Below are 27,748 nucleotides of genomic sequence, written 5' to 3' on the forward strand. Positions count from 1 at the left end.
TAAAACTCTGTCTAAAACTGACCAATCAGAGAAGAGAACACCACTTTGGTGAGAAACACGGGACTCGTTTCAGAAGAATAAAGTTTATTACAAAAGAAAAGCTCTTAATACAGAGAGCAGGAGACTGTACAGAGGTGCATCATGGGAAATGTAGTCCAATAGGAAACAGATGGTTATCATTCATCTTAAATATTAAACAGTTATAAAAATATGTGTTACTCTGGTCAAATCATCTTTTGTTCATTATGGGTCAAATCTACAAATAAGAGTGCTGGCTTTAGACTTGGGTTAGACCTTGGTTAGTTCTGGTTTAGTACTCAGATAGTCCTGGTTGTGTCCTGGTTCAGTGCCTGATTAGATTTCCATTTTAGTCCTGGTTTAGTCCTGATTTAGTCCCAGTTCAGTGCATGTTTAGTCCTGGTTCAGTCCTGGGTCCAGTCCCAGTTTAGTCCCTGTTCAGTGCCTTTTTAGTCTCTAGTTAGATTTGGTGACTAAAATCTAAATTAGTGCAAACAGATTTGAGCCCTTTTTCATGAAGGTAAAAATGTGGCGGTTTCAAAAGTGTCAAACATCTGTAAACACTTTGCCCTTTTTGACAAACGTTTTAACCACCAAGAGAGATCGGACCAAAACAGACCACACGCTTCAGATTCGGCTTTTTACAAATCAGCAAAATATCCATAAACTTTACATGACTTTTATATTAATACAAAACAAAGCTCCTTTCTCACTAAATATTTGGACCAAAGCAGAAACATCTGAAGTAAAAACAAGGTTAGATCATCATCCCAAATGTGCTGATAAAACAGATTTATAAAAATGTTTGTGACAGGTTTTAAATGTGACGTTTTATACAAATATAGAGTCTCTTCCTCTGGTTGTGAGTCTCTGTTTTTTAACAGGTCTCTGCTCCTGCTGTAGTCCAAGGGTGCTCCAGAGGGGGATCCTGCTTTAGTCCAGAGGGGGGCGCTGCAGACCCAGTCCTCTATGGCTGTGCCTCTTCTTCTCCTGCTGTAGTCCAGAGGCTCATCTTCTTCACCTGTTGTAGTCCAGAGTCTGTTTGTAGTCTCTGTTCTTCTGTTGTAGTCCTGAGTATGTTTGTAGTCTCTGTTCTTCTTCTACTGTTGTAGTCCAGAGTCTGTTTGTAGTCTCTGTTCTTCTTCTGTTGTAGTCCTGAGTGTGTTTGTAGTCTCTGTTCTTCTTCTGCTGTTGTAGTCTTGAGTCTGTTTGTAGTCTCTGTTCTTCTTCTGTGGTCATAGTTCAGAGGCGGTCGCTCCGGAAGGACTCCTCCACCGTGGGGTCGGGCAGCACCAGCTCGGGGTCACTGAGCATGCTCAGTCCATCCAGAGTGAGAGGCTCAATCCTGAGCTCGTCCTCCAGAGAGAAGCCCACTGAGTCATCTGGAAAAAAAAGATATGTGAAATTATTATATTAATTGCAATGTTTCCTTGTGCAGAGCTAAACACCTATCATCAAAACAATGTCAAAACGATCTGTACTTTTAGATACACAGTAACTAAAACATTATAAAAAATCATATATGATAAATGATGGTACAAGTGTGAGCTGCATACAGCACAGATACACACAGAGATACAGGTGTGAGCGTCACAGATACAGGTGTGTGCCGCTGTCACACAGAACTCTGTGTGTGTGTGTGTGTGTACCTGTGAGGATGATGTTGGGCAGGGCGGCCTGAGGAAACAGCATAGGGGGTCTAGTTGAGGGGCCCTGACTCATTTGCATGGAGGAGATATTTCCGTGGAAACTGTGCTGGGGAGCGGGGTTATAGAAGAGCGATGATGACGACGAAGGATCATACGAAGTGTTTCCCCCAACACCTGCGCCATCCAGAAAACTGAAGCTCTCCTGAAACACAAAATACCAGGATTGAATGAGGTCTGAACCAGCTCTGAACCAGAAAACATCACCATGTGTAGAAGTGTTTTGTGTGGATTATTAACATTAACAGTTAGCACTGAAATTAGCGTGCATGCTAACATCTACGTATTAAACATTTCAAAAGAAGCAAAAATGGCCAACATATAGATAGCCACAACAGTTTAACAGTAAAATATTAGTTTTACTTCAACAAGCCCCACAAATTTGCAGACCTGAGTGAACTTTCCAAACTGGAGCTAGAGGTTAGATAGTGACTGTTTTTACTCGTCACCAAAGGTAACAAACATATGCACAACCATTTGTCTGTGCTGCCTACAAATGTCAGAATATTGTTAAAATGAATAGACGGAATGCTACAATAAGTACCTGGCTACGTGCACAGTAACACATCACTGCAGGGTGTACATCATTTATCACTAATGCATTCTCACTAACGTCATCACTGGTGCAGAGTTGTTTTCTCACCTGAAAGTTCAGACTTTTGCTGGGTCCTAACTGTTGCTCCATGAACGGGTCAGAACCGAACAGAGACATGTTCTGAAACACACAGGGGTTTACGATGAGACTGATCTGTAATCCCTGACACAGACTCTGACAATAAAGCTTTAAGTATCTGCTGATACCCAATATCCACTGATTCCAGAGCAGAGACTGAAAACAGCATTTATTTCCTTAAAACAAAAATAGAATAAGACAAAACTGATACAAATGTGTAACCAGCTGAACTGCTGGGCCGATGACCAGTAAATAGTCCAATTACAACAATTTATATGTCCAACCAGGATATCAACTGAATAGATATTTGAAGCCGATATCCAATCTATCAAATTTTTCAGTGTCAGCGCAGACATTCAATACCAATATTGGATCAGTGTATCCCTACTCTGACCTATGACCCGTGAGAGCAGTGCACCTGAGTGGGGCTGTAATCCAGGTGAGAACGGTTCTGGCCTTGGCTCTGGTTCTGGAGGTGCCGGGTCTGGGGGTTCTGGGGGTTCTGAGGGTTCTGGGTGATGGGGCTCTGCAGTGGAGACTGCTGCTGCTGTCCGGATGCACTGTGGGATTGTGGGTAATGGGGGTAGGGGGGAGGAGGCTCTCGGGGAAGGGAGGGGTCCAAAGGAACACTCTGAAATGAACAAACACAATCAGAAGTGGAGCCGGAACCCAACACGCTACAGGCCTGGGTTAAACCTGGATTAGACCTGGTTAAGACCAAGTTTAGACATGGTTAACCCTGGGTGTAGACCAGGTGTAAACCAAGTGTAACCCGGGAAAGGGGTGAGGTTACCTGGGAAAGGGACGGGGCTCCTCTCTGTTGCTCCGGCGACAGCGTCAAAGGGCTGATGGGGGCTGGACGTCGCCGTGGAGATGAGCAGAGAGAGGGGTTACTGAGGGACGACGATAAACCTGAGGACACAAGGAACCTAGTTTAGTTCTGGCTCAATCATGATTTAGTCCTGGTGTAGTCTCCCGGTCCAGTCATGGTTTAATGGTTTACTCCTGGTCCAGTTCTGGTTTAGTCCTGGTTTAGTGCTGGTCCAGTCTCGATGGCCTAGTCCCGGTCCATGGGTTTAGTCCCGGTCCACTCCCGGTTCCTACCCATCTGCATCATGGCGTGGGGCAGGTGGTTATTGTAGTGCTCCTCTGTGTCGATGGGAGTGGAGAGCGGAGGAGGAAACTGTAGGTTGGTGAGATCTGGGAGAGAGCCTCCAGTGTTCAAACCGGAGCTGAGACCAGAGGTAAAACCAGAGCCCAGTCCAGAGCCCAGTCCAGAGCCCTGTCCAGGTCCCTGTCCAGGTCCCTGTCCAGGTCCCAGTCCAGGTCCAGATCCCAGAGAGGAGTTCTGACAAGGCTGGTACTGAGGGACACCCATGTTCTGGTCTGGAGATGGGAAAATACTAAAGAAAAACAAAATCTTTATTTTTTAGATCATTATGTATACAAAAATTTTAAGTATTATCAACAAATGTAAATGTGTATGTAAAGACTTAAATATAATGATTTTAACTAACGTTAACTGACACGTTAACCAAACTAACCTAACCTGATCAGGAGGAAGCTTTGCTCCATAATGAGTTTGAACAGCAGGACTCTGGAGAGCTCTGACCTCATCTTCTGCTTATTAACATTAGAAACATTTCACTGGACATCCCACTATCTCTCATATGTGTAAAAAATATATTAAAAAATACTATACTACACAAAATTGACTTCTGTAAACCTTTAGCCATGTTATAATATTGTTCCCTCATGAAAAACATACCTGGAGTTTTGTTTTGTTCCATTCACACAAGTTTGAGTAACCCATGCAGGGTATGTGTTGTAATTTGTGAATGAAACAAAACCACTCCAGGAATGTTTTTGATGAGGAAATTGTATTATCGTGACACCAGGCCTTACTTGATCCCAGGCACTTCACAGGATTTGGGTCTGGAGCTCCAGGACTGGACCTAAAAAGAATAGCACATTTAGTTAATATGAAAAATAGCATTAGCATAAAAAGGACAGGTGTGTTGGCATGAAGAGGACAGGTGTGTTAGCATTAAGAGGACAGGTGTGTTAGCAGATAAGATAAGATATGCCTTTATTAGTCCCACAGTGGGTAAATTCCAGTATTGCACTGCACAGTTAAAGAACAGAAGGAAAATGGTACATGCAGGTGAAGACAGGTGTGTTAGCATGAAAACAGATATGAAGACAAGCACATTGGCATGAAGAGGACAGGTGTCTTAGCATAAAACAGACAGGTGCACTAGCATGAAGAGGGCAGGTGCCTTGAAATGACGAGGACAAATGCATGAAGAATGTTAGCATGAAGATGACAGGAGAGTTTGTATAAAGGGGACAGGTACATTAGAAGTAAACAAACAGATACGGTAGAACATGGGATCAGAGGTCACCTTGGTGTCCCAGAGCTGTTTCGGTAGTGGCCGGGTCCCCATCATGGTGTCCTCAGCAAGCGGAGGAAATGAGAATACTGAGGCAGAGGGAGACGAGGGGTTAAGACTGGAGTTAGTGCAAACTATACACTAATATACCGTACATTTAAAGCCACAGTATGTAACTTTTTGCCTATTTTTGATCCTGACTTTCAATGGAGGGACTAGAAAGATTACTGACCATCTAACCACAGAGAACTTTGTAAAAACTGTGATTGAACCGGATTAGAAAAAGGATTAGATTTACAAACTGATACCACAGAAGTTGCGCGTAAAATATGTTGTCTGGGCAGGTGTAACATCTTGATGCTATGAATTCTGGCAAAGTGGGTGTGCATGTCTTGTGTGAATGTGTGAGTGATGTGTGTCTGTCTTGTCTGTCTTATTTGTTTATCCTTTTTGTTAATTTCATAGCTCTACAAAGGTATACAATTATTGATATGGTGAGAGATAATGTACTGTCAAATAAAGGATTGAAAATAGCCCATCTGAATGTTTGTAGTTTGAGAAGTAAGGCTCAGGGTATTAGAAGAATTTTGGAGAGCTATAATTTGCATATTCTGGCTATATCTGAAACTCATTTGGATACAACTATTAAGAATTTTTTTTTGCATGTAAATGAAAACTATTTTTATAGGCATGATAGAAATATAAATAGGGTGGAGTGACATTTTAAGGATCCAGTGAGGAACAGGCCTGATCCTGGTTGCATTGGTGTTGAAGCTCTCATTGGAAATTCAGTTGCTACACATCAAGCTTGTGCATTTGGCAGCTGCTGTCCTCCAAATGCACCAAGAGTTTGCTTAGATCAGATCTGTTATATGACAGACAAAGTATGTGAATTAAGGAGATTTACTTTTTAGGTAATTTCAATATTGATTGTACTTTAAATAATTGCTCTTTGAAAAATAAGCTGTCACAACGGAGCTGCCTCTGGCCACTTTTATTCTCTATTTTACAAACGATTTGCCTTTTGTTTTGGAACATGCCACTATTGCACAATGTGCAGATGACTCAACCATGTACATGTCTGATACAAATCTAGTCAATCTGAATACTGTTTTAAATGAGGAGTTTAGTTTAGTTTAACTAAGTTTAATGAAAATAAGTTGGTGATTAATGCTGAAAAGACCAAATGTATGGTATTAGGTTCAAATCATCATCAAAAATATTCTCCTGTTCTGAATTTGTCTGTAGAAGGCAGTCCCATTGAACAAGTAAAACTGCCTGGAGTGACAGTGGACAGCCTGCTGACCTGGAACAGTCATAAAGCAAATACTGTATTATGGGCAGGAGCATGGCTGCGGTTAAGCAGTGCAGAAAATCTATACCAAATAGAATAAGGAAAATATGAGTGGAATGAACAATTCTGTCAGATCTAGACTACTGTACAATGATTTGGTCAAACACAACAGAGACACATTTAAATAAAATGTAGGTAGCACAAAATAAAGCTTGTCCTGAACTGTCCACTGAGAACAAGTGTCAGTGAGATGCATCACCAGTATGTAAGAGGAAGGATCAAGTTCTTTTATTAAATTCACTATGTGAACAGTTAATTTTCATAAGGTGAGACTCTTTATATTCCCTCAAGAATAAGTCCATTAACACCTATGATATGGTGAACTTGAAGTGTGGATTGTCTTTGTTCTGCAGCTCAGTGTAGGTCTTGAATTATGCCATCTCTAATCTGAACTAAATTTACAAAAGTAGCACTATTATTATTATTATTTTATTATTATTATTATATTATTTTAAACTGTATTATTATTTATGTGTCTACTATATGTATATATTTTTGTATTATTTTTTGTGACATCTGGCTTTTGTTTTAGTTCTGTTTTAGTTCTACTGTTATTGTGCATCCTCTCTAGTCAAAAAGGTTTCAAGGATTTATAGTCTGGTACAGCTGTAGACCCCAGGAAGAGAAGCAACTGTTTTTTTCAGTAGCTAATGGGGATCTAAAATAAAAACAAACATACTGTAACTTTAACATGTGAAATTATATACCAAACATACAAATCACAAGTATATGAGACTACAGACACAGGAAGAAACTGAAGACACGGATTAAACTATACACTCCTATTTACTTGACAAATGAAGGCAAAATCTGTACTATATATTTAACAGTTCTGCACAACACATATACATCACAACTACATAAACGTACAGACACAAGGAGGCGTGGGGTTAAACTGGACTCAGTACAAACTATTTACAATACTATATACTTAGCATACAACACATATCACAAATGTATAACGTACACTGACAGACACAGGGAGAAGCAGGGTTAAATTGGAGTTGACATAAACACATGATCTTAAAGACAAAGACAAAACACTCACCGTCTGCAGCAGCGTCCTCTGCCTCGTTCAAACTCGCTGAAACACAAAACCATCAGGACTTAACCATGACATTTACACTGTCATATATATCAATGTGAACGAGTTTCAGGGTTTTTTTTAAGAAACTGTTTGTAAAATTTACATTTTAAATTTCATAAACTTGACCTCTCTGTGTGGCCAGATACGAAGTAAACATGTGTTTTAGTAAAATGAGTACAACCTGTTATAGGCACTTTAAAAAGCTCATTGTGCAGTGTGCGCTTACTGTTCCTCTGAGGGGCACGGCTCTGGGTCCGGTTCTGGTTCGGTCCAAATCCGTCCGGAGGGTTCATGACGCTGGTGTGCAGCGCAGAGTCTGAGTTTGTCCTGGAAATATTCACAAAATCAGAAATGAGGTGAGCCTGGAGGCATCAGAGAGAAGTGTGATTTAAACCTGTTGATTAAACTAAGGAAAGAAAAAAAGGTGTTAGTGCAGCCAACAGTGCCCTCGACTGACAGAAAACAGAAAAGAGGAATTTAAGAAGAAAATCTTTAAAGTGCCTATGACAGGGCAAAAAACTAATTTTACTAAAACTCAGTTAAGATTTTATGCAACATTTTACATTTTTTTTTCCAGTTCGTCAATTTTTTAGGTTTCAGTGTCAACTTCCTAGTTGGAAATCATGACATCACTAGGGCACATGTGTCAAACTCAAGGCCCACAGGCCAAATGTGGCCCTCCACATCATTTTATGTGGCCCTCAACAGGGTATATGAAAAGGTATGATGGACTTAAAATGTCATTTTTACCAGGAGATACGCAGTTACACAGCCATAATTTTACATCTAGGCAAATGCACATGCAATAATTGTAACTTGAATAAGTAATTAATACAGAAACTGTTAATTAGCAAGTTTATAAAGTAGTTTGATTTATTACATCTATCCCTTTGAGAGCAACCATTTTGCTGATGTTGCCCTGGGTGAAAATGTGTTTGACATGGCTGCTCTAGGGAGTTCTCTGTACAAATGTACAAATTTGACAAATAAAAATTAGAGTTGGTTAATCCCAGGCTTGAATTGCAATTAATCACAAGTTGTATGCTGAGGTCAAAAAACAATACAATACCAGTCAAATGGAGCTCATTGAGTCTAGCAGTTATACGGGCAAGCTGAGTTCCATATTTGGAATTCCAACTGCGAGTATCAACCAAAGAGCCAATACAGAGCGAGGCTGTTGAAGGTAACAGCCTTCCTGCCCTGCATCTGCTCACAGACTGATCCTGTGTTTTTGACTGATAAACGTGACCTGTGTTAACGCATGACAAAATAATTTATTGCGATTAATTCTTTTTTGAGTTAACATGATAATGCCCAGTCCAAATAAAAGTATAAGGATTATTTTCTTTATTTTCTTGAAATCATGTTTTAAGTATCAGAAAAATGTATTTTGTAACTATAAATTGTGCTGAGCTTTTGGACAGAACTCTCCCAGGGTGATATCATCAACTAATAAAAAAACAAAAAACATCAACTTTTCTTAACAAATTGCTTCTCGGTTCGTGTAAAACTATAAGTTATATTTATAGCCGAAATTAAGTAGAAATTAGAGAATCATCAAAGCCCGCCATACACACTTTTAAAGTGTTTACACAGAAAAAACATTGTTCACTCAAAGCCAATGGGACCAGCTCTGTTTAAACTCTCACTGTCATAAAGACTCATCCAAACATCTGTAGTTGTGTTTTGTGCTCCTCTGCGTTTTTGGTGGGTAAGACTTAGGAACAATATCTACCGTATTTTCTGGAATCTAAGTTGCAGCTGTGAAAAAATGCGTAATAATGAAGAAAAAACATATATAAGTCGCGCTGGACTATAAGTCGCATTCTGGGGGGGAACTTTATTTTTACAAAATCCGAGAGCAAGAACAGACATGTTCTCTATTTTATTTATTGTTCTTATTATTATAACTTGCCTTTAAAGATAAAAACAGGCTGAATAGCAGTACAGCATGCTAACGTAACATATTTATGTGTATTCAGCTACATGAAGCATAGACATGACTAAATACGTGTCTGGTATATTAACGTAAGATATTAACAGTTAATCAGATAACTAAAGCATTAAAAAACAAGCTAACAAGTACAGTCTCGATGTCACTAAATCCATTGAATTCTTCATCCTCGGTGTCACTCCTGAACAACTCCGCCAATTATATTGTCATATTGCCCAGAGTGCCCTTGCGCGGTTGTCAGTGAGACATTAACGAAGATGTGAAATTATATACTTTAATAATTTCACATATAAGTCACATCTGACTATAAGTCCCACCCCCGGCCAAATTATGAAAAAAAGTGTGACTTACAGTCCGGAAAATACGGTAATTGTGATTTTTCTGACAAACAAGGCGATTAGGACAAATTTAAATTTAACCTAATCAAAGAACCCCACACATTTCAGAACATGTTTGTAGGGATCAGGTTTAGCAGCTTTTACACAGAATAAGACCCTGTGGAGACACAGGGAGGGCATTTGATACACAGGGACAATTCAATATTTGTACAAATCTACACGGTTTAGCCTGTTTTAAACGGCTCATGACTTTTGTGTCACAAATCAGTTAAATTTGAGTCATATTCTCGAACAGAGCTGGACCCACAGACTGTCCCCCAGTGAACACACAAAGATCACACAGGACAGAGGAAGTGCCGCCGCAGAGAGAGGTCAGAGGTCATGGAGGGGTCACCTGTTGAGCTGAGACATTAATCTAAATCCTGGTCGTTTGTCATCCATCCATGAAGAGCTGGGATCCCTTTAAAACAGCACAGAGAAGCACGCCACATTACGGGAAAGTCACAGGTTTGAGTCTCATGTGAACTTTAACCACGCCAGTGGTGCAGTCATTGGTTTGAGACCCGGGGCACTGTCAGACGACTGGGCCTTACGTGTAGAACAGGACTAACCCAAACCAGGACTGATCACAGATTCAGACCCTGAGAATAAAGTCACACACTTTACAGTGAAGGAAAAAACAGCAGTTTTGACCTGAAAGCTCATATTTCAAACATGCAATTAAATGAAATGTTGTCTTTAACCTGAAGAGTTGTAAAGGCTTAATAACATTCTAATGATGGTGAATAATTCTGTAATCTTTGGCAGTGGAGAGAAACTTCTATTTGATCAAAATAACTTTGGCCCAAATGTCACACAGTCTGCACTGATACAGAGCCTTTCAAAGCAGCCAAAGACACAGCTTTCTCATGAGCTCTGTGACCCAGTGGTTCAGATTATGGACTTAATACTGGCCCTTTTAAAGCCAAGTTCAGGTCAGGACCTGCTGTTTAGACTTGTCTTAGTCCTGGTTTATACCTATCTTTGTCTTGGTTTAGACCTGTCTTAGTCCCAGTTTAGACTTGTCTTAGTCCCAGTTTAGACCTGTCTTAGTCCTGGTTTAGACTTGTCTTAGTCCCGGTTTAGACCTGTCTTAGTCCCGGTTTAGACCTGTCTTAGTCCCGGTTTAGACCTGTTTTAGTCCCGGATTAGACCTGTCTTAGTCCTGTATTAGTCCTGGTTTAGACCTGTCTCAGCCCTTGTTTGGACTTGTATTAGTCCTGGTTTAGACCTGTATTACTTCTAGTTTAGACCTGTTTAGATCCAAACCAGGGCTACGGCAGGCCTAAACCAGGACTGTCTTAGCTCTGGTTTTAGCTCAGATCCTGTTTATGCCTCTTTTGCAGTTTCCGTGAAGACTGTGATGAGCCTCTGGAGACTCTGAGGACCAGGACATTTATGGACCAAAGACTCTGAGAGCTGAAAAGCCAAGGGTCTGCAGAGGGCATGAGAACTGTTCTATATCAGGGTCTAAACCAGGGTCTGAACCAGGAACTAAGCAAGGGACTAGACCAGGGACTAGACCAGGGACTAGGCCAGGGACTAGGCCAGGGACTAGGCCAGGGACTAGGCCAGGGACTAGGCCAGGGACTAGGCCAGGGACTAGGTCAGGGACTAGGTCAGGGACTAGACCAAAAAATAAATCAGGGGCTAAACTAGGGACTAAACCGGGGACTAAACAAGAGAACAGACCAGGGACCAGACCAGGGACTAAACCAGAGACAAAACCAGAGACAAAACCAGGGATGAAACACAGGGACTAAACCAAAGACTAAACCAGAGACTAAACTAGGCATTAAACCAGAGACTAAACCAGAGACTAAACTAGGCATTAAACCGGAGACTAAACCAGAGACTAAACCATGCCTCTACCCCTCCAGTTGACTAAAGGCCCTGTTGTTGTGATGTTGTGGGTGTGGTTACCTTCTCCATGTGTGATCAGGGGGTGGGGACAGGTAGACTTGACCGTACGGAGACGAGTTGTCGCAGTGGAACCAGGTTAAGGGACACAAGTTCAGAGAAATCACACAGCTCAGATTCACATGAAGATTTTCCACTGCTCATTATTTACTCTCTCTACATACTCTGGTGGCAAGGTGCTGCTGTTGCGCTCCTCTAGTACATGAGGGAGATATATTGAATTTGGCCAAAATGGGTAATATGGCAATTGCTGTTTTGAAGATACGCTAAATTAGAGTACAGAGTATATTATCTATAACTAAAACAACCAAAAATTACTTCAAAAAGAGACAGAAATGTATAATGCAGGGGTGTTCGAACTTTGTCCCGGGAGCCAAATGTGGCCCTCAGACCAGTTATTGTTGGCCTTCAAGCCTCCTGCTAAATTGGCTAAAATGATCATAGGCAATACTTTTTCCTGCAATTTTTAAAGTTTTTCTACCATTACAATTTCAGTAACATCATACTGCATTATGACAGACTTAAGATGCAAAATACATTGTTTGAACTTTCTAATATGTAATAATGTTATTCTCTCATTAAAAACATGCCTGAAGAGGTTTTAGATGTCATTCATGCAAGTTTGAGTAATCTAGTGATCTCTCTCTGACTTTATTCGAACACTGCTTACAGTTAGCAGTAAGATTCTGTGCAAGGCTCAATCCACAAGCCTATGTCACTCATGCTCCCACACAACAATTTTCCATAAAATAAAAAAAAATATGATACAAAACTGTACAAAACAACTAACCTAATGTGATGTACAGTAGTTTCATTAGCGGGATGCACTACGCTGAAAGGGGAGGGACTTAGCACGGGAAGGAAGGGCAAGAAGCGAAAGTCATAAAACATGTTAATACATCGTTTTCAGCAAATATAGCATTTTCAAAACAATAAAAGGTAACATGGTGATCTAAATATGTTATGTTAATACTCCATAGAAGTAAAATATCCATCCATCCATCCATCCATTTTCTTCCGCTTATCCGGGGCCGGGTCGCGGGGGCAGCAGTCTAAGCAGGGACTCCCAGACTTCCCTCACCCCGGACACGTCCTCCAGCTCCTCCGGTGGGACCCCAAGGCGTTCCCAGGCCAGCCGAGAGACATAGTCCCTCCAGCGTGTCCTGGGTCTTCCCCGGGGCCTCCTCCCGGTGGGACATGCCCAGAACACCTCCCTAGGGAGGCGTCCAGGAGGCATCCTGAGCAGATGCCCGAGCCACCTCAGCTGGTTCCTCTCAACGTGTAGGAGCAGCGGCTCTACTCCGAGCTCCTCCCGTGTGACCGAGCTCCTCACCCTATCCCTAAGGGTGCGCCCGGCCACTCTGCGGAGGAAGCCCATTTCAGCCGCTTGTATCCGCGATCTTGTCCTTTCGGTCATTACCCAAAGCTCATGACCATAGGTGAGGGTAGGAACGTAGATTGACCGGTAAATCGAGAGCTTCGCCTTCCGGCTCAGCTCCTTCTTTACCACAACGGACCGATACAGCGACCGCATCACTGCAGACGCTGCACCGATCCGCCTGTCAATCTCCCGCTCCATCCTTCCCTCACTCGTGAACAAGACCCCGAGATACTTGAACTCCTCCACTTGGGGCAGAGACTCACCACCCACCCGGAGAGAGCAAACCACCTTTTTCCGGTCGAGAACCATGGCCTCGGATTTGGAGGAGCTGATTCTCATCCCAGCCGCTTCACACTCGGCTGCAAACCGCCCCAGTGCCTGCTGCAGGTCCTGGCTCGAAGAAGCCATCAGGACAACATCATCTGCAAACAGCAGAGATGAAATCCTGTGGTTCCCAAACCAGGCCCCCTCCGGCCCCTGACTGCGCCTAGAAATTCTGTAATCTGTAGTAAAATATCCCTTCTATAATAAAGTTGTAGTGGCACTTTTGAAATGCACCTATCTGAATGACTCAAGTGTGTTACCCACTGGTCTGTGGCCGTCCACTTCAAACATTTTCACAGAAGGCCGCATACACAAACATATTTGGACACGCCTAGTCTAGTGTCATCTCCCACAAGTGTATAAGGTGATATTTCTCCCCTTTTTATACTCCATCCAATTTTGTGCTAGACTTGAACCTTAACCAATGCATTTACAGGCACATTTTAGCACATTCCTGATAAATTGTTGAAATATCCTCTGAATATGGTTATTAAGATTATGGGGAAAAAAAATGTGGGTGTTAATTTTTGTGATTACAGCCTTGCCTTCAGCCCCTCTGACCACAGTAACAGTCACACTCACTTTCACCTAGGACGAGGAAGGATATGTGCCGGTGCTTGTCTGCGCTGCGGCGGTGAGTGTGTGGTGAGCTGATCCGGGGTCTATGCACGCGCTCCACCAAACCGTGATGCCGTGTTCCCCTGGGGTCCAGAGCCTGAGGGAACGCAGCCTGAAGAGGAAAAAAATAAAAATAAAACTATTAAACAGAGTTTAGACAGCCAACAGCCCACTCAAAGGAGCCACAGCGACCAAACCTGGTAGAGATGTTGCTATCATACTGCTTTAATATTCTACTTACTGCTAATGTTATAGATCTGGTAGAGCACATGTTAACATGTGTATCTGTAGCCTTAGCTGGTTTTCTCAAGCAATGTTACTGATGTGGGGCCTCATTTATAAAACTTTACATAGAATTATTTCTAGGAATAAAACACAAACTTGCTGACTTCTCTATGAGTGCAGACTCCTTCGGTCTCATCTCTGAAAGTCCTGACACAGAGGATTCAGACTTTTTAAACCAGAGCACTTATTTCCATTTTAAGTTGTATTTTTATAGATCACAAACTTATCATGGAGTCACACACATTTTATAAATGAAACCCCTGGTACACTGGGCGGTTTGCAGCCGAGTGTGAAGTGGCTGGGATGAAAATCAGGTCCTCTAAATCCGAGGCCATGGTTCTTGACCGGAAAAAGGTGACTTGCCCTCTCCGGGTGGGAGTCTCTGCCTCAAGTGGAGGAGTTCAAGTATTTCAGGGTCTTGTTCACGAGTGAGGGAAGGATGGAGCATGAGATTGACAGGCAGATCGGTGCAGCGTCTGCAGTGATGCGGTCGCTGTATCGGTCCGTTGTGGTGAAGAAGGAGCTGAGTCCAAAGGCGAAGCTCTCGATTTACCGGTCAATCTACGTTCCTACCCTCACCTATGGCCATGAGCTCTGGGTAATGGCTGAAAGGACAAGATCGCGGATACAAGCGGCCGAAATGGGTTTCCTCCGTAGGGTGGCTGGGATAGGGATAGGATAGGCCCTTAGGGATAGGGTGAGGAGCTCGGTCACACGGGATGAGCTCAAAGTAGAGCCACTGCTCCTACACGTCGAGAAGAGCCAGTTGAGGTGGCTCGGGCATCTGCTCACAATGCCTCCTGGACCCCTCCCTAGGGAGGTGTTCCGGGCATGTCCCAATGGGAGGAGGCCCCAGGGAAGACCCAGGACAAGCTGGAGGGACTATGTCTTTCGGCTGGCCTGGGAACGCCTTGGGGTCCCACTGGAGGAGCTGGAGGACGTGTCCGGGGTGAGGGAAATCTGGGAATGCCTGCTTATACTGCTGCCCCCACGACCCGGCCCCAGATAAGTGGAAGAAAATGGATGGATGGATGGATGGACCCCTTGTACAGCACTTGTTAGTGTGTATATCTGTAGCCTTACCAATTTTTCTGTTGCTGTGTTATATATCTGGTACGGCATATGTTAGCGTTTGTATCGGTAGCCTTACCTGGGTATTTGCTGCCGCGTTACAGATCCAGTAGGGTGCATGTTAGGGTGTATATATCATACCTCACTTTTTGTATATAATGTAAATTTTGTCTTTTGTGCTGGCATTTCACACATTGCTTGGGGACTATAGTTGGAAACTAGCTGTACAGTTTATACTGGAATATTTACATAAATGTTTATTAATGTGCATTGTCCTTACCTGGTTTTCTGCTGCTGTGTTGCACATCTGGTTGACATTGGGCAGGGAGCCTCCATAGTACTGGCCTCTGGACTGAGACAAGCGCAGCTGCTGCACTTTCTGAAACTGCACCTGCATCAAACAGAAACAGCAGGGTTAGATTTAAGAAACAGATTGACTGTGTTTAAAGGAGGAAGTGCCTGGCTCAGAGACAGGGGAGTTTAGGAGAGATTAAAGTCAAGTTAAAGTTCTTCATATTTACTTTTCAACTACACTGCGAGGCCAAAAAAAAGTCGCCACCAAAAAAAAAGGTCACCCACTCTAATATTTCGATGGACCACCTTTAACTTTGATTATGGCATGCATTCGCTGTGGCATTGTTTCGTTTTTCGCTTCTGCAATGTCACAAGATTTGTTTCCATCCAGTGCTGCATTAATTTTTCACCAAGATGTTGCATTGATGATGTTAGAGTCTGACCGCTGCACAAAGCCTTCTCCAGCACATCCCAAAGATTTTCAATGGGGTTAAGGTCTGGACTCTGTGGTGGACAGTCCATGTGTGAAAATGATGTCTCATGCTTCCTGAACTACGCTTTCACAATTTGAGCCCGATGAATCCATCAGTCATCTTGTAATATGCCTGTGCCATCAGGGAAGAAAAAAATCAATTGATGGAATAACCTGGTCATTCAGTATATTCAGATAGTCAGCTGACCTCAATCTTTGAGCATAGACTGTTGCTGAATCTAGACCTGGCCAACTGCAGCAACCCTGTACCTATATGCTTAGTTAAATCCAGGTCTCTTTTTTTTTTTGGCCAGGCAGAGTATATTCTCCATTAGTCTTGGTTCTGCCCTGGCTAATTTGTAATGCCAGACCTAGTTTAATCATGTTTAAATCTTTAAAGGTCCAATATTGCACAAAATTGATTCTTGTGAGACTCAAGATACGCTATAATATTGTTACCTTCTCAAAAACATACTTGGAGTTGTGTTTTGATTCATTCACACATGTATGAGTAAGCCCCCATTATTAGTCTGTCTATATCTCCAAAGCTCAAAATACTCAATTTCACTTTGTGATGTCATGAAGTGATAGTTTTCCAAGTTAACAGCCATTTCTACCTTTAGTTCAGAAATTGGCAATTCCAGGTCTGAAATCATCCAAATGGTTCTATTGAAGGTGTATGGAGTTTAAAAACACAGTGGAGCACTTCCTGTATTACTACATGACATCACAATAAGTGTTGTCTGATTGAGAGAAGAACTCGCAGGGAACTCGCATTTGCAGGGTTTGCGTATTAAACATGGGCGAATGAAACGAAACATAACTTCAGGGATGTTTGTGACAATTGTGATGAGTGAGTGAGGTTAGTCAGAGCCCTAGTCTATAATTGTGCTCCATATGGGAAGGTGAGTTAGAGCGCTAGTCTGCAGGTGTGCTGCAGGTGAAAGGGGCTCAGGGGTGAGTAAGGGCGCTAGTCTACAGGTGTGCTCCAGGTGAGGGGGCTGGGTGAAGGCAGGAGTCGTACCCGGGATACAGTCAGGTCGGTCATGAGCTGCTCGAACGCCCGCGTCTCCTCCGCCTGCTTCTGGTTGTGCAGTGCAATCTTCTCACTAAACTTCCGCGGGTTGGAGCCTCCGGAGCCCGGGCCCGACATGGTGCAGGGGCCGGGGGTCGCTCTTCAGACGGGGAAGGGTTAAAGTCACGGGGCCCGGGGGTTCACAGCTCACAGTCCGCCCCGGAGCCCATCAGAGGCGGACACACAGCCTCACTGCCCCCGCTGAGCGCAGGCACGGAGCGGCTACAACTTCGGAGCTAACGCGGCTAATGGGCTTCAACTATTTATCTGAGGCCTGTCCTGAAGCATTTATCCACTAGAACTTTAAATAAAAGTGTTTTTTCATGTCCCCATATCCTCACACCTGAACACATTAAAAAAGCTTTAAAATCATTAAATGTGTTCATAAATAGTTAGCAAGCCCAAGCTAACGATGCTAACTTTTTAGAGAAATCTTTGAAAACTTAAAATATAAAACATTTATGCAAACACAGAGTTTCTTTACACCAGTTTAACACTGCACCAAATAAAAATTCCGCTATAAACCCGTCGTTACTAATATCAGACGGCTGTTGAGTTAATTTATTTTTTAACCGTTTGTTTATGTCTCATAACTTTAGCTGTCAATGCGGTTTATGCTAGGCTAAAAGCTAAAGGCTTTAGCCTTTTTAGGCTTTTAGGCTTCTCATTTTAGCGCATTTATGACAAACTGCAGCAGTAAGAAGCAACATGCAGTCAAACACATGAGCGATGGACTGTCTGAGGTGAGGTTTAACGATAAAAAGGCACAAATGTAACTAAACATTCAATTTGTTTGAATGTTGTGTCCAAACCAGCCCAGTTTCAACTCCGACACTTAACCTTCGACTTTTATGTGATATATGCAAATCAAAGCTAAATTATATTGCCAACGACAGATACAAGATTATTTAACTATGGAAATGAAACAGTGACTATAAAATAAAAGCTATAAAATAAAAAAGTGCCCCGTTTGACTCTCAACAAGTGTCCTTCCGAAGCGGCCCGAAGTTTACCGACAACCCCCGAGTGCGTCTCCGAAGTAAAAACCGTGAAAAGTGCGTGAAACGATCGTAAATCCCGTGTACTTCGGTCGGTCCGGTCCTGAGTCCCTCTGCGTAAGCCCTGGTGGTGTGAAAGGGACCAAATTAACGGCTTTTTCTTGGGTTTGTGCGTGTTTGTGCAGAGCCGCACAGATGAGCTTTAAGAGAAAAACAGTGCGCTGCCGCCGGTGTCCGCCAGAGGGAGACACAGCACAAATCTCTGCCGCGTAAACAAAAGCGCGCTTATTTGTTGTGGACCAGATTTTACACGCGTTTTTTCTCTTTTTTCCCTGCAGGTTTTTACACTGACATGTACCCCATCTCCGTGGCTCTTTACCTGCTCACATAAAGACTATTACCGCAGTATACACCTGAAAAAGCGTGAAAAGGTGAGTGTATGACTTTGTAAGGTTGTGACACCTTTTAAACTATTTGATTCTCTGAACAAATACTTTATTGCTCTTTCTACAAATAATCCCATTACTTTTTAGTGATATTTGAACAGTTTAAAACACTGGGGACTAACACTGTGATACCTGTATCAGATTCCTGCATTGTTATGTTTGTGGTATCTGTCCCATTTCAAATAAACGATAAAAAAAAAATAAATAAAAATAATAGACATGAGCGTCTCAGTCACACGTGCCACACCAGACCAGGACTAAGACCAGACCCAGACCAGGACTAAGACCAGACCAGAATTAGGATAAAAGTTTATTTCTAATACACAGCAGCAGTATTACAAGAACACGCAGAACACGATCCCCTAGAAAAGTGAAATGGAACCTGAAAAAAAAACACTGAAGATGCACCAAACTAAATCAAAGTCCTGATTTAACCCAGGACTTGACCAGAAATCCCATGAATAGCCCAGGATTAACGCAAGTCTGACCCAGGACTAAACCAGGTCACTTAAACACCACAGACAGAATTAGCCCCTTACATGAACAAGGAAATCAACTGTTAAGTAATTACAAGTTTAAAGGAGCACAGTGGGTACGATGCAGCTCCATTGACTCTAAGAGTTCTGGTCCACAGGCCTTGAGTTCCTGCAAATTTCCAGCAGTTGGCAGATTCGGCGGGGTGACAGTTTAGTTCTCTCTTTTAGCTTAGTATCCTCTTTGCTGCCATCACTGCTACTGATGTGGGAAGAAAATTGAAAAGAGAGGTCACATCAAAGGAAATCATTGTCTCATTGGGGTCAAATTGGAGATCCTTGACTTTGTTAACAGAATTTGTTATCAAAGTCAACTACTGGAAATGTTTAAATAAGGCATATTATCAGTTCAGAGGAAATTCTACAGGCATATCCACGGCTGTGCCATGGCCTCACCTGTCTCTCCTATTATGGCTAACTTATATATGAAATATCCATATACAGAATATATATGCAGAATGCATTGGCCTCGTTTCCAGGCACTCTACCCATGCGTTGATATCACCACATGGATGACAACTGGATTCACATTCAAGATCTGGAACCATGTACTGCACATATTAATACTGTGGATGCAAACATTAAGTTCACATGGGCAGAAACCAAGGGGAACAAATTGGTCTTGTTATATTGCACTATAGGAGTAGAGCCGGCGACTCCAGAAGTCTTCAGGAAGCCCACTGACCAATGCCTGCTTTTTGATTCACACCATTCACTGCAGCACAAATTCAGAGTTACCTGTACTCTACAACAGAGAGCTCAAGTGATTCCTACAGAGGGAAAAGTGAAACAACATCATATGGAGAAATCCCTCTCAGCTTGTAGATATAAAAAAATGGGCCTTCAACCATCTAAAAGAGAAATCCCGGTCTATTTCAAAACTACAAACACTTTAAGACAGAAACTGGTTCACCCAAAAGACGAAACCTCAATCCCCAAACAAAGTAATGTGGTCTAGTCCATTCAGTGTATTGAAGACTGCAGTTAATGGCTGTTTAGTTTCATTGGAGAAACTAAACAGCCACTCCATAAGAGAATGGACCAACAGGGTTTATTTTTAATGTGTGTTCACCTGCCCAGGGACTGCAGATGGAAAGTAGCAGTAGCTAAATCTGGTACAAACCATCTTTTCCTTGTAAGATTAATGAATTTGTACATGGTCCCTGTCAAATAAAGAATAAAGAAAGAAAGAAAGATTGTCAGGTAGTTGGAGCATATGTGCCGTTTAATTATACAATTATTTCATTATTTAATTATACTGCTGATGAATGGTGGATCTGCGACTTTTAACTCCTGGTACATTGTTTTTTCTATATCCAACTATGCGTGGTCACATGAGCCAGAGTGTGTCCACATTAGGGATCAGTATCATTAAGAAGTTGCTGATATGATACAATTGAAATCAAAAGTTTACATACACTATATAAAAAGACACATGCTTTTTTGTCACAGTCTGACATGAAATCAGACTAAACTCTTCCTGTTTTATTTAATTTAGAATTATTTCTATTTGCTAAATGCCAGAATAAGAGAGAGAATGATTTGAAAAAACATTTTTCATTACGTTCTTCAAAATCAGAAGCTTACATTAATTTCTTTAGTATCTGGTACTATTGCCTTTAAACTGTATGACTTGGGTCAAACCTTTTGGATATCCTTCCACAAGCTTCTCACAATAGCTGGCAGAATTTTGGACAATTCCTCCAGACAGAACTAGTGTAACTTAGCCAGTTTATTGGCCTTGCTCTCACATGCCTTTTCAGGTCTACCCATAAATTTTAAGTAGTATTGGGATCAGGGCTTTCTGATGAACACTTCAAAACATTGACTTTGTTATCTTTAAGCCATTTTGTAACCACTTAGGTGGTATGCTTTGGGTCATTGCTCATTTGAAAGACCTATTTGTGCCCAAGTTTTCACTTCCTGGCTGATGCCTTAAGATATTGTTTCCCTTATTTCCAAATAATGTCCTTTCTTCATGATGTCATCTATTTTGTGAAGTGCACAAGTCCCTCCTGCAGCAAAACAACCCCACAACATGACCCCCGTATTTCACAGTTGGGGGTTAAGGCTTGCAGGCCTCCAAACATAACGATGCCAATTACGTAGCAAAAGACAAAGTTTAAATCTGTCAACTGGACAAATTGTTGTAGGAGTGAAGACGTTTCGCTGCTCATCCAAGCTGCTTCTGTAGTTGTGGTCAGATTGCTGGTGGACACTGCCTTATATCTATCTGAAGGGAGGAACTAACTACACTGAAACTGTAAACAGCTATTGTCTCCATTTTCAGCTGAAACTACCTTATTCAACCGTTTAACATCCCTGGTATTGTTTTCTTTGTTTGGGTCTGAGAATGGAGTTATAGATGGGGGATAGATGATGTCTAAGACACCCATTCCTGTTTAAGGAAGTATTGTCTTTCCTAACAAAAATAGCTTCTTTAACTCCCCTCTCAAACAATTTATCTTCTCTGGCTAAGCTCTGAACTTCTCTATCTTCAAAGGAGTGATTTATGAGTTCACAAACTCCTGTATGGATCTTTGTGTGCGATTTTTAATCTGCTGCGCTCCTCGTGTGTGGTGTCTGTGCGACTCTGAGTTACTCTTTCATATTGTAATCAGACTGGTACTCCTGCATGGTCCCAAGCAAGTCTCTCTCCCTTAAACCATCTCTCCCCCTCAGTCCCAAGTCTCCTTCCAAGCGTCTGAGCTCTGAGTATTTATGCGAGAATGACAAAGCTACATACATACAGTAGAGTGACTTTTGTTTCACACCCATGAAATAATTAACTTTTACACCTGAGGACCAATAACACAACAAAGGTTTTCCTGGAGTCGTCACACGTGTGGGTCTCTTCATTTACACAAAGACTTATGTAAAGAATATTTTCTTCACAACATGAATAAACTTAAATATACTTTAATATACTTTCCATCACAATGGACAAGATACAAACTCAGGAAATTGTTAAAATAATTTAATTTGAAACTCACCTCTCATAAAATTGTAAAAGTTAAACTGCAGCATCTCATCCATATTATCCATTAGAATTTGCCCTCTGCAAATAACACCCAGTCCACAAAACAGCGACATGGAGCTCAACAGTGACCGCCCACCCCTCGGTTTTGGAACTAAATTCCCCATAAATTTTTCTAAGGTCTAAAGAATCACACCTCACCTGGATCAGTACTGTTCATCTGGCCTTTTGAGTCATTGTTTAAGTGCAAACATAACAAGAGGTTAAACGAGGCTAAACCATAACTAACCCAAGACTAAACCAGGACTAAACCAGTTCCAACCCAGGACTAAACCAGGTCCAACCCCAGACTAACCCAGATCTAAACTAGGACTGAACCAGGACTAACAGGAGTAAACCAGGACTAAACTAGATCTAAACCAGGTCTTACCCAAGTCTAATCCAGGACTAAGGCCGATCAGGGTGACACAACTAGTTTTTATGTCTTTGTTCCCATAGGTCCCATTGTCAGAGGGTTCTGGAGATGATATCTGGAGTGTGATGGTTTGTCTCTCTGCCTTAAATCTGTTGGTGCTGAACTGAGGGGAGCCACTTCGACAGCCAAACACATCTTCACCTTCATCAGGCTTCTGCTTTTATGGACCAGTCACTGCTGAGCGGGGAGAGGCCTGGAGCAAAGGTCAGGGTGGCTGGATGAGCAGACGCTGTAGAGGAACATGTCACTACAAACATGCACACAACATCAACAGGTGAACTATGGATGAAGTAAAACCCTAATATTTGTAACACTGTATTATAATGTTTGTTTGTGCAGATGCATTATTTTGATATGCATGTGACTCCCGAGCATTTCTAGGCTGTGTGAGCAGGTAGAGGAGTGCATCAAGAGTCTATTTCTGTTGAATTTTTATAGAAGCAACACAAAATATCTATAATCACATTAAAATAATGATCAAATATCATTCGACTAAGAGTCCATTGACTAAAAAGGGAGGCAGGAGAATGACTCATCTTTACCTATGTACAGAGAAGTATAGAAGTACAGGGCAGGCACGCACAAGTACAAATAATCTACAAAAAGATCCAGGACCCTCTCTCTTTCTGCGTGTGCCCGCTTTTTCTTCATCGAGAGATACGTCATCAAAACAAGACCAGTTACCATCAGAGAAATCCTCTCATATTATTTATGCCGCACCCACCTAAAAACAGTTATTAGGCAATCAAACCTGTCAACTCCAAATCCCTGTGCTGCCATCTTGTGGTTAATTGTGCACGTTCTTCTCTCTTAAACTGCTTTTGCTGCTGTCCATGTTTCACTGGGCCTGTACTTGCTCTGGACTTTCAGCATTTGTGTCTCGGGGGTTGGGGGACTGGGGTTAGGACTGCCTTCTTTGCTTACCTAAATTTTAATATATGAAATGAATTTGATTGTTTTATCTTATTGTGATCACTCTTTCTCGGTTTGCAGCCGAGTATGAAGCGGCTGGGATGAGAATCAGCTCCTCCAAATCCGAGGCCATGGTTCTCGACCAGAAAAAGGTGGTTTGCTCTCTCCGGGTGGGTGGTGAGTCTCTGCCTCAAGTGGAGGAGTTCAAGTATCTCGGGGTCTTGTTCACGAGTGAGGGAAGGATGGAGCGTGAGATTGACAGGCGGATCAGTGCAGCGTCTGCAGTGATGCGGTCGCTGTATCGGTCCGTTGTGGTAAAGAAGGAGCTGAGCCCAAAGGCAAAGCTCTCGATTTACCGGTCAACCTACGTTCCTACCCTCACCTATGGTCATGGCCAGGCGCACCCTTAGAGATAGGGTGAGGAGCTCAGTCACACAGGAGGAGCTCGGAGTAGAGCCGCTGCTCCTACATGTTGAGAGGAGCCAGCTGAGGTGGCTCGGGCATCTGCTTAGGATGCCTCCTGGACGCCTCCCTAGGGAGGTGTTCTGGGCATGTCCCACTGGGAGGAGGCCCCGGGGAAGACCCAGGAAACGCTGGAGGGACTATGTCTCTCGGCTGGCCTGGGAACGCCTTGGGGTCCCACCGGAGGAGCTGGAGGACGTGTCCGGGGTGAGGGAAGTCTGGGAGTCCCTGCTTAGACTGCTGCCCCCGCGACCCGACCCCGGATAAGTGGAAGAAAATGGATGGATGGATGGATGGATGATCACTCTTTACAGAGTGCCTTCTGTAAATCTGGACTACAGATGGAAACTAGCCTCTTCCTAACACTGGCATATTATGCAACTGTACTGCAGGTCAATTTGAACTGCCCTTAAAAATATAACTTACTACCAAACTTTACTCATAACACTTGTAATGCTGATTTATTGTTAATTTAAAACACTGGACATGGTGTTATAATTTGGTGTTTTGGTTCAAGGTGATTATCCAGTCAGAAAGCAGAATGAGCCTCACAGGAGTCTCACATTTGGGTTGTTAGTATTAATGCTGAAATCCAGTTGTTTTAAATATAAAGGACAGAACTGATCTGAATCATCAGTACCTAAACCCCATGCACCTACAGTGAATCATTCATCAGTGCTAGTGCAGCCTCTGCAGCTCAGTGAGTGAATTCTGGAGGTTCTGAGCTTTCACATGCTTGTCATAAAAGTGAGTCTGGAGGAATCACCAGAACAGAACCACTTTTGATTTGAGCTTCTCCGACTTATCAGAACTGAATTTGTGCTGAGTGTGACCTTTCTGAAAACGTCAAAGTTGAACCCACACCCACAGAGCCAGGGCACACTTGCGTGTGACCCATATCCTCTAAAATATTTCTGGTCATATCTATCCCAGTAGGTGCCACATTCCAAACAGGAAGTGATTCTGCTCCATCAACTCTGGCTCCAATTCACTTTATATTGAAAAACTGTGGCCCCTCTCTCTGTAACTGCTGCTGTCAGGCTTGTCATTCTGATCTTAAAATGTTGGTATTAACCTGCTCCACATGATTCTGGAGTTTCTATTTCACCTTTTTTTTCCCCTGAAAATTATTTTTTTCCCCTGAACATTAATGACAGATCAATCAGGTGCCTTCTTTCTCCCGGTTCCTCCCGCTAACGTTAGCAACAAGTTGATTGTTAGCGTTGCTAAGCATCTGCCCCATGTTAAACGGGCAGAAGTGGTATTACCTTTAACACCCTGGCTCCTGATTGGCTCTTTGCTTTGTGCTTTTCCAAATATGGTCCTTTGTTCCAGATTAGCCACTATAACTGCTAGCCTTGAGGAGCTTTATTTGGTTACAACTCTACGAGTGATGCCACACACAAATTCTGATTAACTGTATTCTAGTACAATTACTTTTTAATTTGGTGGTATTCAGAATACAGTTACTTTTCTAAATTCAAGAGGAATACATGGCTGTAATTTTTTGTTTTATGGCTTTACTCTTAAGTGTTGAATACTGTGTGTTACACAGAATGCAACATATACTTATTTTAAGATGTCTTCACTGGAACCTGCTACTTCAGTTGACAAGAGGCTTTGTACTGCATCGTTTCAGTGACTGCAAGCATCTGTTAGCAACGTATTCTACCTCTCTGTAAACAGTTAACGGTATATCTATTTATGACCTTGTACGGACAGTATGTAAATATAGTTTAAGTCCTTATAGACCAGTCTTCTATAGTAGTACCTTTCTTGGGGTATAAGTACTGAATGGCTCCTTTGTAAACTCTCGGACACACAAACTCACTCACAAACACGTAACCTCACCACTCACACACCCACACTCACCCTCTCCCACACACAAACATACTCACACACCCCCACTCTCTTACACACTCACATGCACTCACTCTCTCTCTCTCTCTCACACACACACACACACACACACCCCCCCGCACCCCCCCCCACATACACACACACACATACACACACACCCCCACACACACACTGATCAACACACACAGTGATACACACACGCACTGATACAGACACACACTGATCCACACACGCACTGATACACACACACCTACACACACACACACTGATACACACACGCACTGACACACACGCACTGATACACACACGCAATGATACATACACGCACTGACACACACACACACACTGATACACACACACACTGATCCACACACACACTGATACACACACTCACTGATACACACACACCCCTACACACACACCCACACACCCCCACACACCCACACACTGATCCACACATACACATCCACGCACTCATACAGACACACTGATCCACACATACACTGATCCACACACGCACTGATACACACGCACACACCCCTACACAGACACAGACACACTGATACTCACACACCCCCACTATCTTACACACTCACATGCACTCACTCTCTCTCTCTCACACACACACCCACACACACACACACCCACACGCACACCCACGTACACATACACACACACCCCCACACACACACACTGATCAACACACACAGTGATACACACACGCACTGATACACACACCCCTACACACACACTGATACACACACTCTGATACACACACTCTGACACACACACACACTGATACACCCCCACTGAGCCACACACACACCCCTACACACACACTAATACACACACACACACACTGATCCACACACACACTGATACACACACACACTGATACACAGATGCACTGATACACACACACTGAGCCACACACACTGATACACACACACTGATACACTAATGGAGAGGGCCGTCTGGGTTGTGATAGTCACAGAGTTTGTTGCAAAGTGAGAGTGACTACCCCAATTGTCTTTTTTTTTTTTTTTTTTTACTTGAACGTACGTGCTCCTGGCAGTTGAAAGAGCAATGCCGAATTGTGACGCTTCTTTACGTGTTGCGTGTTTGGTTCCCCGCGGTTGGAGCAGCTGGGAGTGAAATTAATTGTGCTTTTTTTTTTTTTTTTTTTTTTTACTTGAACGTACGTGCGCCTGACGTGCGGAGCAGTTGAAAGTGAGAGTACGAAATTGAGACGCTTCTTTACGTGTTGCGTGTATCGTTCCCAGCGGTCTGAGCTCCAGACGTCGGAGCAGCTGGGAGTGAAATAAATTGTCTTTTTTTTTGTTTTGTTTTTTTTGTCCACAGACACAGAGCCAGCAACTAGTGTCTAATGGCAAATGTCAACCAGATACGGAGAGGGCCGACTGGTGAGAGACTTGATCCACTGCCAGTATTTGATAAATAGAACTGGGTCCACTGCCAGTATTTGATAAATAGAACTGGGTCCACTGCCAGTATTCGGTGAAAGGAAACATCCAGTAGCATGAGTGCATGACACATTAAGAGCTTGAAAGAGGAAAAGGAACTCTTACTGCAGCATAACAATGACTGGGTCCACTGCCAGTGCAGAGTGAGAGCAAAACCCCAGTAGCTCGAGTGCATTGAAACAGATATATATGATGGGAACTATTAACACAGTACTGGGTCCACGGCCAGTAACCACTGAGTGAGAGCCTAAGAGTGGTACTCACAGATACAGAGCCAGCAACCAGTGTCCGAGGTTTAAAAAACTGGACCCAGGAATGGAGAGGGCCGTCTGGGTTGTGAACTTCACAGAGTTTCGGTATAGCTTTTATGAGAACCAGACTACATGTGAGATTATGCTCAGATCTTGGTGCAAGACCTACCCTCTGCTTAAAGTACAATGCTGGGGAGCCTGAGACGTAACTCCTTCCTTCCCACTCAATCCAACTCAGACCTTAATAATTCAAGAGGGTCATGCATACAAAGTAACAGTAAGCCATGGAGATGGTACACATGGCACACTAATGTATGCAAACAGTAGATTATTATGAACCCCTTTTGA

At 42.8% G+C, this 27,748-nt stretch overlaps 1 protein-coding gene across 2 annotated transcripts; it reads right to left on the minus strand.

Annotated features, from left to right (window-relative positions):
• Positions 1-65: 65 nt before the first annotated feature.
• crtc3 (CREB regulated transcription coactivator 3) lies at positions 66-18,231 on the minus strand. Of its 2 annotated transcripts, XM_055221000.1 has the most exons (15): positions 16,952-18,231; positions 15,442-15,552; positions 13,795-13,917; positions 11,486-11,550; positions 9,918-9,983; positions 7,458-7,558; positions 7,193-7,228; positions 4,803-4,879; positions 4,303-4,352; positions 3,502-3,800; positions 3,191-3,309; positions 2,816-3,028; positions 2,368-2,439; positions 1,668-1,869; positions 66-1,400 (listed from the first exon to the last, which is right to left on the minus strand). In XM_055221000.1, exons 1-15 carry the CDS (start codon positions 17,078-17,080, stop codon positions 1,261-1,263), a joined length of 1,803 nt encoding a protein of 600 aa, XP_055076975.1. In that variant the 5' UTR covers positions 17,081-18,231; the 3' UTR covers positions 66-1,260. The 2 variants fall into 2 exon arrangements, with proteins under 2 accessions (XP_055076975.1, XP_055076976.1); XM_055221001.1 differs by lacking the exon at positions 9,918-9,983 and having other exon boundaries at positions 74-1,400.
• Between the last annotated feature and the right edge of the window lie 9,517 nt (positions 18,232-27,748).

The sequence above is a fragment of the Periophthalmus magnuspinnatus genome, chromosome 3 (assembly GCF_009829125.3).
Source record: "Periophthalmus magnuspinnatus isolate fPerMag1 chromosome 3, fPerMag1.2.pri, whole genome shotgun sequence".
Lineage (NCBI taxonomy): Eukaryota > Metazoa > Chordata > Actinopteri > Gobiiformes > Gobiidae > Periophthalmus > Periophthalmus magnuspinnatus.